The 16087-nt window shown below is 42.1% G+C and overlaps 1 protein-coding gene across 1 annotated transcript in view; it reads right to left on the reverse strand.

Annotated features, from left to right (window-relative positions):
- Positions 1–16087, reverse strand: part of LOC134565047 (bone morphogenetic protein receptor type-1B-like) — an 81432-nt gene that overhangs the window by 11945 nt on the left and 53400 nt on the right. The window contains 4 exon segments of the mRNA XM_063424414.1: positions 407–545; positions 1342–1392; positions 1394–1438; positions 15516–15613. Of these exon segments, the coding sequence (XP_063280484.1) occupies positions 407–545; positions 1342–1392; positions 1394–1438; positions 15516–15613 (333 nt within the window).

Below are 16087 nucleotides of genomic sequence, written 5' to 3' on the forward strand. Positions count from 1 at the left end.
GTTCCAGCTTGGTCTCTCAGAGTCCCGCAGGGGCACCGAGATCAAACTGTCCCAGGCTTTGTGAAAGAAAGCCCTTGAAGTTCCTGGTTCTGTTTATTATTAATGCTGTAGTTGTTGTTTGTTTGCTTTGTCATATATACCAGTAAAGAACTGTTATTTCCATCCCCATACCTCTGCCTGAAAGCCCCTTTAATTTTCAAATTATAATAATCTGGAGGGAGGGGATTTGAATTCTCTATCTCTAGGGAGGTCCTGCCCCTCCCTAGCAGATACCTGTCTTTCAAACCAAGACACCCAATAAACCTAAAACAACAACTGAGGACATGTAAATGTATTTTCTGTGCCTCTTCTCCCTCTACACATTTTTGCCTTTGAAATGAGCATTAAAGTAGTATTCCTTCCTTACCAGGAGAAGGAGCCCAGAACCACTCCCTGAGCTCTGGGACTGCTTGATCAAATCCTTCAGGGAATCTCCAGGGGGAATGTAGGTTTCATCCTGCTCCAGCCCGATGCTGTAGTGGGGCCTCGTCTCTTGGCGTTTGTATCTGACGTTTTACATGAAAATGAAATGAGTTTTGAATACAATGAACACGTACAGTGAATAATGCACATGTCCTTCACATTTCCTTCATTTGTAGACTAACAGCTTTCTCTGCTTCCCTGAGGAATACACTGGACTTGCTGGCCAAAATTTTTTATTTTTAGCAACTGTTTTCAGCATCAAAATTCTAAATATTACACTCGAAGGCCATGCAGTCTGGGGTAAATTTCCAAATCAACCAAATGCTTTCCTTTCAGAAACTTAAATATGTCTAAAACTCCAACCAAGTAAGTAACTTTATTTTACTGTCTGCAGCGCATTTCTAGGAGCCAGAGCAGGTAAGGTCATGGAATCTGGGAATATGTAATGAATGTTTCAATTATTAAAATGTAATGTATGTAGATTATGATAACATTCTAGACACATTTATTGACATTCCTGTATTGTCTTCTTTTTTTATAAGCTCTTCATCACATAAACAAACTTAGAAGTCTTAGATATATTTCCCTTATAAAACTTTCCCTATAAAATTTGTCCTTTGGCCTTCTCAGTAAAGAACAATCTGTGCTTCTACCTGAATGGCTTTTTAAGATGTTGAGTGAAAGATTCTGTATGAAATACATCACACAGGTATACATGTGAATAGTGTGAATAAAATACACTTTATTTCTCGTGATAAAATTACAGTTTCTTATTTCTTTTCTTTAAAGTCCACTTCTATTTTTTTCAAATTCCTAAATCTATTAAAAGATAAATGTTGGGAGGAACATTAAGAAGCTGCCAAAATATTCCTTATTTACCTGAAGTAGAAGAATATGATAATAAGCACCAGAAGGATGCTGCAAACAGTCAGAGATCAACAGGGCCTTGTGGTGAATGTTTCCTTCAGCAAAGTCTGGGGTTAAAAAATGAGAAAGGTAAATTTAGAAAGGGAGATGGTACAAAGTCAATGTCAGAAGTGCATTGAGCACAAGATCATTTCCATTCTTTTCTCGTAATTGCTGTACAGGATACCCCTGGATTCTCCAGGCATTTTGTGGGCTTCCTCTTTGACTCTCACTGACTAGGACAGAACTGACACTTCCAAAGGCCTATTTGTTTTCTCAGTCCTTTCTCAGGCAAAACATTGCCTTGATTTGCAATTCTCTGTTTGTCTCTGAATGAAAAATCAATCAAGACCTGTAGCTCTGGATCTTAACCTGAGTGATCAGCCAGGACATGCAAAAATTACTCCGTCTTTTTAACACTCATATTAAGTAGCATCCTACTAAGTAGTTAATATGAAAAAAAATCACCAAACTGCATTTATCCTAGAAGGGAAAACATAGACCATTTAACCTACAAGAAGGCAGGCCACGAGAGGCCTTGAAAGTGTATTTCTATCATTACAGAATAATTTTTCTCTTAGATCCTATTTTAAACACCTGAGCAGGAATTTTCTTCTCCATTTGCTCTACAGCAGCCCTGTGTGCCAGCAAGTCCTTCCTATGCTGGTGGGCAAAACGATTCTTCCAGCAGCTTTTCTGCAAACACTTTGAAAAAACGTGTCAAGTAACATGTAGATAAAGGCTGTTGCATAAAAACTATAAAAATGTTTCAGTCAACCTTTGTATGAGAGACTCGTATTCTCCCTTAAAGTGAAACATTAATCTCCAAATTTTTATTCTCAGCTCAGGCAAGCACATCTGACCTTCATGCATGTTTTTCTGCTGAAAAACAGAGACATCCAGCTCTATTCTTTTTTAACCTCCCCTTGCCACCCAAATTCTCAAAATTATAGTATTTTGGCATGTACATACACAAACCACCCTTACAATAACAGGATAATGCAAATAAAGGCCATGTTTTCTGAAGCTCTTCCAGCCTTGCTGTCTTGCATCCTTCACTCCAATGCCTGATACATCAGAGAACGCAAGAAATCTATCCTTATTGACTGGTTCTGCAATGACGTTACGTTTCAGATTTACAAGGGTAATGAGACCAGGAGATTCCTAAGGGACTCTTAGTTTACCCTCAGACTATTTTATTTTAAAGATCCAGTTTCTCCTTCTTTTATTTTATTTTTTGCTCCCAAACAGTTTCTTTCCTTCCCCTTTCCACTACAACCAGAGTTTACCTGTCAGAGTCCAGGGCATCTCTCTGATCACCCTGGAGGGTCTGGGACCCCGGCAGAGGGGTCTGGAACCCGAGCAGGAGGTTTGGAACCTGTACAGGGGGGTTTGGAGTCTGTACAGGGGGGTTGGAAACCTTGGCACAGAGACCAGGAGGAATTACAAGTCTCAAGAGTGTGAAATGAGTAGTAGTTAGTTTATCACAGGGTGAAAGAAGTAGAATTTGGGGTTTTTTAGAATGGAGGCTGGAGAGCCAAGATGGAGGAATCAGGGCGTGGACCTGTTCTTCTTCCTTCTTGTTCTTGCCCTCCATCTTCTGCAGTGCTGTGTCACAAGGGGTTGGTTTGGAGTAGAGGTGACATGGTTAGCGTAGGTGATAGGTATTGGAAATTAATTGTAAATAGAGAATACGCTGTGGACAATGGTTGGGTCAGAGGAATGGTATAAAAGGATTGAGACCACCCGACCGGGGGGAGTCACCACGAGTTCTCTGCCACAGCAGGAACCTTGATGGAGCACAGAAAGAACTATAAGATAAGAAAGAATAAGCCACCTTGGAAAACCTGAACTGGCGACTCCTAACTCTTCTACTTCTGGCACGAGATGTTTTAGAGGGTAAAAGACACTTTATCACCAAATCTCGGGGATAAGAAGCTGAGAATTACTTAGCAACACACCTCCTGATCACACTGGTCATGTTTTAACCTGCCATTACCTGCTCTAGGAGCACTAACAATATAAACATTCAGGACATGGCTGATGCCTTTGAAAGGGGACACTGACACTGATGTCTATCAGGAAAACACTCAAGCCCATCCTTCTGCCTGCCACAGCAGATTTATCCCTGGCTTGCCACTCCAAGTTGGCTGTGGGTCGAAACCAAGAGCCCACCAGGGAATCCAGAGCTCTCGTGAAGGTGATGGCAGCTTGGCAGGGCTGAGGGCCCTGGTTTGTGCTTTGTAAGCAGCCTGTGTCAGCCACCACCTCCCTCTAAATTGTGTGGGTTGTAACAGTTTCAGATGTCGCAGCCCATCAGATGAATAAGCAGAGCACAGAGACCATAAAGCGGCATTCTACACATGGGAGAAACCTGGATAACCATCCACATCAAGGGTTCTCCCACTTCACAGAGTATGACATGATGGAAGCTGGGCTTCTGTGTCGCTGTGAGCCTTGCCAGAAAGACACACTGGAGCTCGGAGTTTGGGTTGATCAGAGCAGCAGCAGGGGAGAAAAATCCCCGCCTTGTTTATTACTTCTTATTTTATACTTCTCGCAAGGTGACCATGGATTGGAGAGTGGGCATTCCCACCTCTTACTCACATTGGTCAAGGAGGCTGTCATTCAACCCCCCCTTCTCTTGGAGAAGGAATTCATAACAATGGCAATATTTACAAAACACGATCTTCTGTTTACATTAATGAGCGTGAGAAGGTGCACCCTTCTACTTTAGTATGAACACTTAGCAAACTAGGAAGATCTCATGGTGACACTTCTGTGCTTAGCAGTAATGAAAGCTGATGTCAGACACAGAGAGAACAATTCAGATCTTCCACTTGCGCCTGCTAGATGTTAAAGCCATGGAAATCTGCTTTTTTGCAGATACAGTATTGCCTATGAAGTTGTTCACGCTGTCTGTGTGTGTACGAGTATGGAGATTTGGAGAGGGATGATGAACATGCTGAAATCTTGAATCAAATTACCATAATTTTTAGGGTTTATGTGATCCAAACCTTATGCTCAATGTTTCTAATGGGCTTCTGCCATTCAGAAAAGTAAATAAATGTAGTTTGGTTTTCCTAGAGGCCAGAAGGTGTTTTGGAAGTGCTATGTAGCTCTCAGATGAAGTTCCAGCTCCAACACTGCAAAATTCTTTGGGTATCCAAATGTGAAGAAAGTGTAAGGAAAGCATGAAAGACATAAAGGAATGTGTCCTGATCTCCTTACTAGGAGCAGCTGACAAGACTTCGACCAGATGCAGAGCTGACCCTCTTGTGGTGGGTGGTGTTCTCCATGCCAACAGTGGCACAGCTTCAGCAGTGGTTCACTGTGCACAGCACAGGCATGCAACTGGCTCTCACAGGAGGGGAGAGTACCTTCCATATGCCTTTCTATTCATTTGGCTATTTAAGAGGCAATACTGATGGTAAATGAGCTATTGTCCCACCTTTCAAACAGTTCCTGTGTTTTTAAAGCATTTTGGCAGGATTTCATTTGCTTGCTAATTTGAGGACTTCATAAACCTGCTGGTGTGTGTGTGGAAAACACAAGATCAAATGCAAACTCCCATCCTTATACCAGCGATGTCTGTTTGTTCTGCTGCACTGAGCCAGGCTGAATTTCTTCTCCTGCTCCCCCAGCCCAGGCTGTCCCCCACAGAGCAGCAGGACAAACCTCCCTTTCCCTGCACTATTTGACCAGGAGGAGGGATGGGGCAGCTCAGCTGTGAGTCTGCCTAGAGACTTGCTTGTGGGCTCTGTGGTGAACACTGTGGTGGGTCCTGGTCAGTGCCAGTTTACATGATGGAAGTACTCTGTCCTTTAAGAAGTCCAGTGCTGTGCTTTTTACTGCTGTGTTACTTGGAACTGCAAGGTGCCAAGCAGCAGGGTTATGAGAATAAGCAGCAGCTTCCACAGAGGCAGTGGTGAGCCATTTTACTGGGAGCACATGTGGGAAGTGCAAAACAAACACACGGTAGGTTTGGGAAGCTTCTTCAAATACCTTGGCTGGCTGATAATAGTGAAGCCCAGCAAATAGGACATTAACAGTTCCATGTTGTAGGAAAACAGTGATGCAGGCTGGTGACAGCAGGGAGCTCGGTGAGACCAAGCTGCCTCTGTTATTCTCCTGCAATTTCCCCCTCCTCCACCACTCGTTTCACTCACTGTCATCAGCGGGACCACACTGAGGAGTGCATTGAAAATGCCACCCAGAAGGTTCAGAAGTCAGCATATCAAAGGGAGAGGAGGTTCTCATCCCACCCCAGGTCGCTCCAGTTCAGAATGTTACAGTTATCCAAGTAAAAACGGCAGTGAAATCTGAGGCATGGCGACTGTGTGCACACATCAAACCCCATAATTCCTCCAATCATTCCCTTGCCCATTCATCACTAGCCATACAGGCAGGGAGCCAGACACGGTGGCACCACCACTTCTGCTTATATAGGCTCTAAATCAGTAGACATATTTCTCCTTTTGACTGGTCTCAGCCTGTGCTTTTGCTGGTATTTCCAGGAATATCTTTTATTGTTTAAAGCAGAGGTGTTATATCAGACCCAATTATGATTTTCATTTCCTTAATAGGACGTGTATAGCTGGCACAAGGATTTAATGGATTCTCTGGGATATTTTATCCTGCTAGTTCTGTACCAAGATGAGCTCAAAACTTAGGCTTAGCTGTTGTATTCTACCATATTACTTAAGTCTTGCTTTGACCAGTGTTAATTTTTCTAGCTCTTACATTCATGTACATGGTCCTCCTTTCTTTCCAGGGGGAGAGAGGAGAAGGATAGGGTGTGGACTAAATCTTGCCTTGCAGCCCCTGCCAGGCCTGGAAAAGCACTTAGAGAAGACAAGTCACTTGCCTTTGTAGCTGTTACTTTGGTGCATAGGTCAATTTTTAGTTCAACAGCCTCTGACCTGCAGCTGCATGCTCTCCCTAGACTTTGTTTCCCATGAGGTATCACCTCAGGCGTGAGTTCATCAGAAGCCAAATATCTGTTTGTTTTTTAGCTGCTGAGGAGCATACATATCTTTCATGGAACCCTGAAGGTCAGAAAGTTATTCCAAGAAGTTCACCTCTCTTTCTCTGTACTTAGAGTTTCTGTTAAATTTGATATACAATTCTGACATTACTCAGAAAATCACAGCCTAATCTAAATGCTTCCAATAGAAACAATGATCACAGCCACAGTACTGGGCACTGGCAGTAGCATGTATTTGTACCTATTTGCAGTGAGGGCCTGTGGTTCAAGTTATGGCTTTTTTTTTTCTGAGGTTTCATACTACGAAACAGCAGTGACAAATTAAAACAGGCCCAGCACCAAGAATGACATATTAACTTAAGGCTTTAGTAAAGGTGATGACTTCAGCCCTGTTAAGCCACATTTATTGAAGCAGTTCCTGAAATGCATTTCTACAAAACATTGTCAGGATGCTGGCAGTGTGAGAGCTTATTAAACAACAACAACAACAAAAAAAATCTTCCGAGTATGTTGAGTGACTACATCACCTTTTGTCTGTCATGCTAAAATAGTAAACTTGGCAACAAAGAGCAGCAAGAATCCTCCTCCAACTCTCTGAAATTTTTCTTTTAAAAAATATTCTCTCTGCTGTTCAATGGGTCTGCCACCATGGTTCCCAAGAAATACTTTATTTACACAAAGAACAAACTGTAAGAGTCGGTCCGAAAATCCCTCATTTCTGCCTCACGACTGTCAGAGGCTGAGACCCCCCCTGGACCCTGGGCCACAGCACAGGAGAGATCCAAGCTTCTCCCTGCAGCTGCACCCACTGGACCAAGACGCCCTCCTCAGGGACCCGTGCAGGAACAATGGACACTGTCACGGTTCCTGGGCCGTGTTTGCAGAGGCCGTGTTTGCTTTGACTGACTGTGCTGTACCTGCTGCAGAGCCCAGACCTGCTTGCCCCAAACCTGCCTGATCTGAATGGTTGCACCTGATTCCCAGAGCAACGGGGCTCCTCACAATGACTCTTGGGTGCTCCCCCCACGCTGGCCAGGTGCCCCCCACTTCTGCCTGCATTGGCCGGGTGCCCCCTGCTTCTGCAATGACTATAAAAGCTTCCCCCTGCGACTCACATTTGGAGGCCTCCCCAGCGGACGACGGCTCTATTGACCTACGTGCCACGGAGACTGCGAAGGTGGTCTGTTGGCAACGACGTCACGAGGACCCCCGTCTGTCAGTTGGTAGCTATACCCTTTCTTTACCCCCCTTTCTCTCCCTCTCTCTCTCCCTCTCTTCTTTCCCCTTCTTTTCTATCGCATAACTGTGTGTATCAATAAAGATACAATTGATTTCACTTGAATTAAGTTATCACTGCCTCTTTTTGCACTCTGAAATCAAAACGAACCATCACGACCATCCTTTGGCTCGTGACATTAAATTGGCGTCACGGACAGGATCCTGATTGACAGAGGGGTTGCAGGTTGTCTATAGTCTGTACTAGGAAGAGGAAGATTAGCCTCAGCCGCACCTAGCCCGTCACTTCAGTGAACGAAGCTAGAAAGCAAGGGGGGCTTTTCTGATTCTTCGCACACTGTAGACACCTAGGTGAAAGCATCCCTATACTCTATTGAGGTGTATCTGTCTTCAGGATTTCACAAAAGATCTCCTAGTGCAAAAAGAGAAACTGTTTTTTGTGTGTGAACTGTCTTGTTGAGAGAAGGGACACCTTGACGTAACTAAACAGTGCCTCAGCAGACAGATTTTGTCCCTTCACCCACCCCAGGGAAAGAGGGGAGACGCAGCGTAGCTGTGTGTGTGTACAACCAAGCATTACCTCCCTGTAGTGGTTTTCTGATCCCCTGTACAAAATGACTAATGATTTTATACATAAAACTGAATTTTATGCTCTACTAGCTAAACACAATGCCAGACCCTCTCCAGAGGTGGAATTTTGGGCTAATAATAACTGGTCTAATTTGGAAAGTGTGGTTGATAAAGTATGTTCTTTACAACATGAAACAAAATTTAAACTGGGCAAAAATAAAACCATACTGTGCTCAGTTCTGGGAGCCTGCCTTACCGCAGCTGTAGAAACTCGCTTTAAGCGAAGAAGTGAAGAAAATGCAATAATAGACTCCCTTCAAAATTTAGTTGAAATTTTGCAAAATGAAAATCATTTGCTGCGAGATGAAAATAATTTGCTACGGACTGCCTTGGGAGATGAATATTCTAAAAATTTAGAGAATGCTGACTTCCCAAAAAAGGCAGAAGAAAAAGAAACTCCTCACATTTATCAGATTTACCCCCAGAAAGAATTAGTGTTAGTAAAAAATTGTGAGGAACACTGCTGCCCTAACACAACACCTCTAGTTAAAACAGAATGCAACTATATTGATGAAAATTCAGACCCACAAATAATCACTAAAGAAATCCCAGACACCACCACTGAATTATCTAAGCTAAAAGGAGAGTACTCGCGGTTCCCTCATGAATCAGAGACAGGACATGTTTCCCGAGTTTCTCTCGGTGGTGGAGATCAAATTAAATTGACAGAACAAGAAGCTAGTGGGTACTGGGGACGTGGAGTTTTCTTAACAATAAGAGACAAACATAACTCGTGGTCCCTGATTCAATGCTCAGCTCACTGGGCAGAGGGGTATAACCCCTTGGAAAAGGGAAACCATTTAACTTTAATTGGTACTCCCGAACAGCCCATGGAAAACATTCACAAAGCTGCCTGCCTGCAAATGATACATGATGACTCTCCAATGCAATTGCCTGTAAAGCCTGAAATTATGATTCCTTTAATTCAAAAGCCTTTGGAATTACTTAAACCTATAGCAATTGTTTTAAGTTCTGTAGAAAAGCTAGACAGATCCCTCGGAAACCCAAGTGAACCAACCGGATCTACAGATCGTGGTTTCAGTCCTTATCCTACCCCCTCCCAGCCCCCAGCCCCTCAATCTAATTCACCTGCTGGTGATCGTAATGTCTATGTATTAAGTGAAATTGCAGTAGAAGTGACCAACTATGTTAAAACTCCTAGTAGTGAAAAACCAGAGAAAAGTAAACAAATCACTAGCCGCCAACACTTGTTGCTATTAGATATTAAAAAAGGGGTCCCCAAACAAAACCCAAATTTGCCAGGGCAACCCCTCCCTAAAAAGTCACAGCAAATTACACACCTTTCTTCTGAGAATCTGGGCAGTGAGCCCAGAAACAGTCTAACAATCCAACCCCCCCCACCCTCCCCCTCTCAGCACCCAGGCAAGGAGCCAAAGCAAAGCCTTCCTTCTCAAGGGAACCGACATTCACCCACCCGTGCCCACCCTGCTTTGGCCCAAGAGTTAGAAAAAATACCCATAGCTGACAATGTAGCTGTTTACCAATGCATCAATGATATTTTTGTGGGTAGGGATGAAATAGAAGAAGTGGAAGATCCTCAACAGAAAATAATCTCCAACTTTGAAAGCTTTGATCTACAAATTTCCCCTGAAAGTAAAATTTCTGGGAATTTGATGGAAAAGAAGCATGATACGCATTTGATAACCTCCTTCAATCAAATTAAAATGCCAGAATCTACGAAGGAACTGCAACAAGTTTCAGAATTACTAGTGCTTTGCAGAAAACACATCCCTGATTTTTCTATAATTGCCAGAACCCTTTACAGCCTGCTGAGAAAAGGAAAAATTTGGGAATGGGGTGATTCTCATCATGAGGCTTTAAAATTGTTAATTTTTGAGGCAACCGCCCACCAAACACTTGGTCCTACTTATCCTACAGATCCTTTCCACATGGAATGGTGTTTTGCTTTTTCAGGATTGTCAGTACAACAACCTGTTGTCCTGAGAGGCCCTTCTCCATATGCAACCCCCCCACCTGACGGGGTGGCCGAAGGAGCCTCATTTGGAGCTGTAAAAAATCTGACAATGAACTTGGATGGCAGCCCAGAACTACCTGCCTCAGTCACTGGAACAGCCCCTCCCTTTTGCCCCAAGCAGTCTCACTTTTCTGCAGAAATTGTCCCAGATTGGGCAAAACGTGAAAAGATCAAATGGGCTTCTCATACCTGCTATGGATGGGAGGCTAACAAATGTTCCAAAATCACTGCTTTTTGCCCGGCAGTTCCAAGCATAAACACACCCTGGATAATTCCTTCATACTAACTTTTCTGCCTTTGAAGGCAGATTCTGTTGTGTTTACTTTTCACAGGAGAACTCTGATGGACATAAAGACCACATAAAACCATGATAAAACTGGTGATATTTTAAACATTATTTGTGTTATAGGAACAAAATTAAGAATTTTAAATAGTGTTGATTTAGAATAGTCATCCTTATTGGCCTTGAGAACGACTCAGTATCTAAATGTGAATAATCATAAATTGATAATTGATCACAAAACTAAATCTTTTAGCTCTTAGCTGCCTCCAGTCTCAGTAGTGGATGCAGTTAGTGGCTGCCTCAATTATAAAAGAAGGCAGTCTTTCTACTGAAATTCGGAAAGTAATTTGGAACAATGTCAATGATTTCGAAAGAGATTTTCAATTCTAGTTGAACTTAGTGAATTTTATTTATGACTCTTTTATAAACACAGCCACAGCTTTTGTATTGACCATATGTAATGCTTTGATACATTTGATATTCCCTATTATTGTGTTAAGATTAAAACATGATGGAGCTATTCTCTATCTTTTTCAGTATAGGGAGTGGGCCCGTCAAGTCGATAAAAAATGGCAAACTGTTAACTTAGAATCCTGCATAGTCCGAGAACAACAAGGCTTTATTTGTGAAAGTAATAAAATTACATTTGTTTAGACATAGAACAAAATATTTGTCATTTTAAAGTTTATCCTAACGAGACTCCTGAAACAGTGCTTTTATATGTAGGCAATGGATGTGTATGCTTTAGGACTGCTTGTGATGTTGTAACTGTAGAAAATGTTATACTAGAAACCAAAAATCACTCAAACTTTTGTGCTTGTAACTTTACTAAAATTACAGCTTTTGATTTTTCTTTTTCAGCTCCAGTTACTTCTTACCAGCTTTTACAATCTAATTACACACTGATCCACAAGCTACGGCCTACTCTGATTGGGATGAACCTCACTTTGGTAAAGTAATTGTTGCTCCATCAGGATCTAAGTGAAATTTTAGATAAAACCAAGACCTTGATAACAAATTATGTCATCCCATCGTTGTTCTTTTAACTTTATTTTGATTGGCTTTTGTTTTGCAGCAATCTCATTCTTTACTTAGAAACAATAGATATACTTAGAGATGTTGACACAAGACAAACTTTACAAGTAGGCCATAGCCGCGGACTGTGAAATGGATTTTGCCTAAGTAATACATATATTTTAAGAAAATTATGTATTTTGATTTTTGTGATTTGTGTTAATCATTTTAAAATTTGTTCATGCTACTTGAAAATTGTTTTACAATAATTTTTTGCCTTGATTGAAAATTGTTTTAACTAATATTTTACTTAATATTGTTAAGATTTTGTCTTGATTATTTGATTTTATGAATCATTTATCATCATGATTTGTTTAAGAGTTTTATTAATCAACAACAATTACAATCAATATTAATCATTATGATGTCTCTTGTTTTTCCTTTTTCCTTCTATATTTCCTTTTTCCCCTCTCTCTTTCTCTCGACTCTATTTTCCGGGGTATACCACTGACACTGACAATGAGTCCTGAAGACTTCAGAACAACGCAACGAACGCAACTGATGGAGCTCTCCTGCCAACCAGTCGTGAGTCACGGGGTGGTGTAAGAGTCGGTCCGAAAATCCCTCATTTCTGCCTCACGACTGTCAGAGGCTGAGACCCCCCCTGGACCCTGGGCCACAGCACAGGAGAGATCCAAGCTTCTCCCTGCAGCTGCACCCACTGGACCAAGACGCCCTCCTCAGGGACCCGTGCAGGAACAATGGACACTGTCACGGTTCCTGGGCCGTGTTTGCAGAGGCCGTGTTTGCTTTGACTGACTGTGCTGTACCTGCTGCAGAGCCCAGACCTGCTTGCCCCAAACCTGCCTGATCTGAATGGTTGCACCTGATTCCCAGAGCAACGGGGCTCCTCACAATGACTCTTGGGTGCTCCCCCCACGCTGGCCAGGTGCCCCCCACTTCTGCCTGCATTGGCCGGGTGCCCCCTGCTTCTGCAATGACTATAAAAGCTTCCCCCTGCGACTCACATTTGGAGGCCTCCCCAGCGGACGACGGCTCTATTGACCTACGTGCCACGGAGACTGCGAAGGTGGTCTGTTGGCAACGACGTCACGAGGACCCCCGTCTGTCAGTTGGTAGCTATACCCTTTCTTTACCCCCCTTTCTCTCCCTCTCTCTCTCCCTCTCTTCTTTCCCCTTCTTTTCTATCGCATAACTGTGTGTATCAATAAAGATACAATTGATTTCACTTGAATTAAGTTATCACTGCCTCTTTTTGCACTCTGAAATCAAAACGAACCATCACAACCATCCTTTGGCTCGTGACACAAACCCAACATAGATCTGTGGAAAATAGGGTTATTTAATTCATGTTCTATAAATAATTATAGACTGGAAACTGTAATATATTGTATAAAGGTATGTGTGTCTGCTCAACCCGCACGTTTCACGGACTTCTGTAAAGCACTTCTCCTGATCTCCCTGGTCCAAAAATAGAAGGTGAGAACACGAGGCACTGATGAGACAATGAACACGGACCAACCTACCCCTGCCTACGTGCAGCGAAAATTACCAGGACTTACACCAGTCGAATGCTATCAGCAGAGGAATCATCACACACTTCTACCACGGTTCAATTACTCAAAGCAAAGACTAACTCTGGACATTAGCATTTGAATGGGCCAAGAGATTCTTTCAGAATAAACAAACTTAATGGCCGGTGCTTAGTGGAAACAATGGGAGAAGGGCTGCCGAGGGTAAAATTAAGGGTATTTAAGTTAAGCCTCTAGGTAGGCAAGGTGTGAACCCAGCTAGAGACTCAGACTGCCAGGGTCCATGTCTCTGGGTCACCCTTGGCTCATTTTTTCCTGAGAGAAATTCTGTCAAGTAAGTGTCGCTGATTGTAGGGTTTTGTTTTTCTTATTGCTTAAAATTCTGTAATTTGATTCCAAATTTTGTGATTTGAATTTTTAATAAACCAAATTATTGAATTTGGTAATAAATTGTCCTGGCATTTATAACAGATCCAAACAACTTCCGCCACTACCAAAATTTTGTTTCATCACTTTCTGTATAAGTAGCAGATGGCATTGCCAAGTCACTAAAATCTTAATAAGATGGATGTCTAGTGTTAGGCACTGACTCAGTATTTTTAAGTACTTCTAATGTAGAATAAACTCAGCCAGTAGCAAGAAGAAATCATGGCAGTGTTTTCCAAACTGATATTGAATGAAAGACTAAGTGTGAACAAATATTGACTGCTCTTTGGAGTTTCTCTCTCAGTACAAAGAACTGTTTAAAATTAAATAAACCAACAAAGTAGTACATAACTCTTCTGTTGGAAGTTAGAATTTTATGAGGTTTTGCTGCTTTAATGCCTTGGTAGTAAACTGAAGTATTTACATACTACTCTCCAAAGGCCTGACTCTGCAGTCCATCTGTGCAGAATTTCACAGGCCTGAAGGGAACAGCTTACATGAATGAAGGCTTTCTGTGAGCATGCATTCTTGTAAGTATCTGCCGTTGGTGAAATTAGGAGTGCATCTGTGCACTGATCTGGATCTTCAACACAGAACGCCACGATTATAAATTCTTCTGCAACTCTGAACTGACTCGATGCTGACTACCAAAACTCCTGCCAATGCCAAGAGTTTATTATGGATGAATTTACACTTACTTAGGAATACACTTCTATAAAATGTATTCTGAACACTCAGACAAAAATAATTTTACTAGCTTTCACAAAGTGATGTTTAAACTAACACTGAGGCTAAAACATTGCCTCAGCATCTACTAAGTTAATTGTGATGGTTTGAAAGCAAAACCAGTGAGAGACTCCAAGTCAGAAATACAATTTAATAGCAGAGAGAGAAAAAAGTAAAATAAAATAAAATAAAATAAAATAAAATAAAATAAAATAAAATAAAATAAAATAAAAGCAATAGCACAAAAGACCACTGACAGAGTCGGAATACAACCCGACACCCTGTTAGTTAGGGTGGTGGTAACAGTCCAGATGAAGCAGTCTTGTTAAAGCAGTGATCCTGTAGAAAGGTCTGGTAGCTCCTGTCCTCTGGGAATCCAGTGGGTAAGGGCTCCTGTGCTCTCCCAAATCCCAGATTATATCCAGGTGGGAATGCTTGGCTCCTCCCCCTGGGTGGAGCATCTCACAATGGGCTGATATCATTCTATGAGTCATGCAGTGGGTCCTTGATTGCCCATTAAACAGAGATAGCTCCCAGAGGGAGTTACCTATGAGTCATGTGGCAAGGCATTGATAGCCCATTAACAGAAGATAGTCCGGAGGGAGGGGGCAAGGGAAACACTGCCCTACCTGGTTCCAACAGCTCGTGAAGATGGTGATGGAATACATACTTTGGGCACATCTTGCATTATAACCTAGGAATTAATACATGTCCATTGGCTCTCAAACTTTTTCTTTTTAAGTGTGTGAGCTCTTACCCTAGATTCTATTTTCAGCAACATTTTTCACATAAAAAAATACACTTTAGTGAGTCATTATTGTTCTAGTGCTGGATGATCAGGTCTTGCAAACAAGAAAAACTTACAGACTTGTGTCAACTTGAACTGACCAATTTGTGTGTGGAGTTATGAATGACAGTAATGCAGTTACAAGGACTGGAGAGAGGATTCCATTTTATTGTCAAGCTAAAAAAATACACAGCAAGAGTCATCCTCTGCCACGACCAGCCTAGGTCTTTGAAATGATCTCTGATAGCTCAGCAGGTCTGCGCTAGGACAGCATCATGCAGCTCTAATGCATCTCGTGTTCACTGCATGTATGCAACAGAACAGCAAGCATCAGCACCACTCCACACACAACCTACAGGAATGGAGAAACACTGTTTGATGCCATTTATCTCTCTAATCACATGCTTTTGGATAAGGGGTGCTTCAGTCTGTGCTCTATTTTTCCCTAAGGCACAAAGACTAACAGCAGGAAAAGATCAGCTTAGGACTGGATTTTCTCCCCCCTATCTTGATTCTTCAGTGGTGGCAGCGTAGGGTGAAGGTGTCTGTTGCAGTAATTTTGGCCTGTGCAACATGCAATAGATCTTTGGTGTGGAATAGGAGTGTCCTGCAACAAGCAATTTAGATAGAAATCAAGTCATTATCCCTGTTGTAAATATACACGGTAATTCTGGCACTCGAAAGATGTACTTACTAGCTGGACTGCAATCCGCTACAGATTTCTAGGATGTGTGGAGTAAGGATTTCTGCCAACCTGCTTATCCAGCAATATTTCATCCAGGTAATTAAGACATTAATTCACTCCTAACTTACTCCTATTGGTGCCTTAATGCTGCAGAAGGGACTGACTTTCTCTAATGGTGCAAGTCAGAAGTGTGAAAGTCACATACATCCATCAGTTAGACCAAAAATTAGTGAATATGAGTACCCAAAACAGGTTAGCCAGGATAATACAGGAATTGCTGCATGGACTAATTCAGCTGCAGCTTCTGGTCTCCTGGGAAACTGAATAAAATACCTTCCATTAATCATAATGATTAGACCATTCCTGTACTCATCTAAAACCATTTAAGTTTAACAT

Source organism: Prinia subflava (genome assembly GCF_021018805.1).
Source record: "Prinia subflava isolate CZ2003 ecotype Zambia chromosome W unlocalized genomic scaffold, Cam_Psub_1.2 scaffold_32_NEW, whole genome shotgun sequence".
Taxonomy (NCBI): Eukaryota; Metazoa; Chordata; class Aves; order Passeriformes; family Cisticolidae; genus Prinia; species Prinia subflava.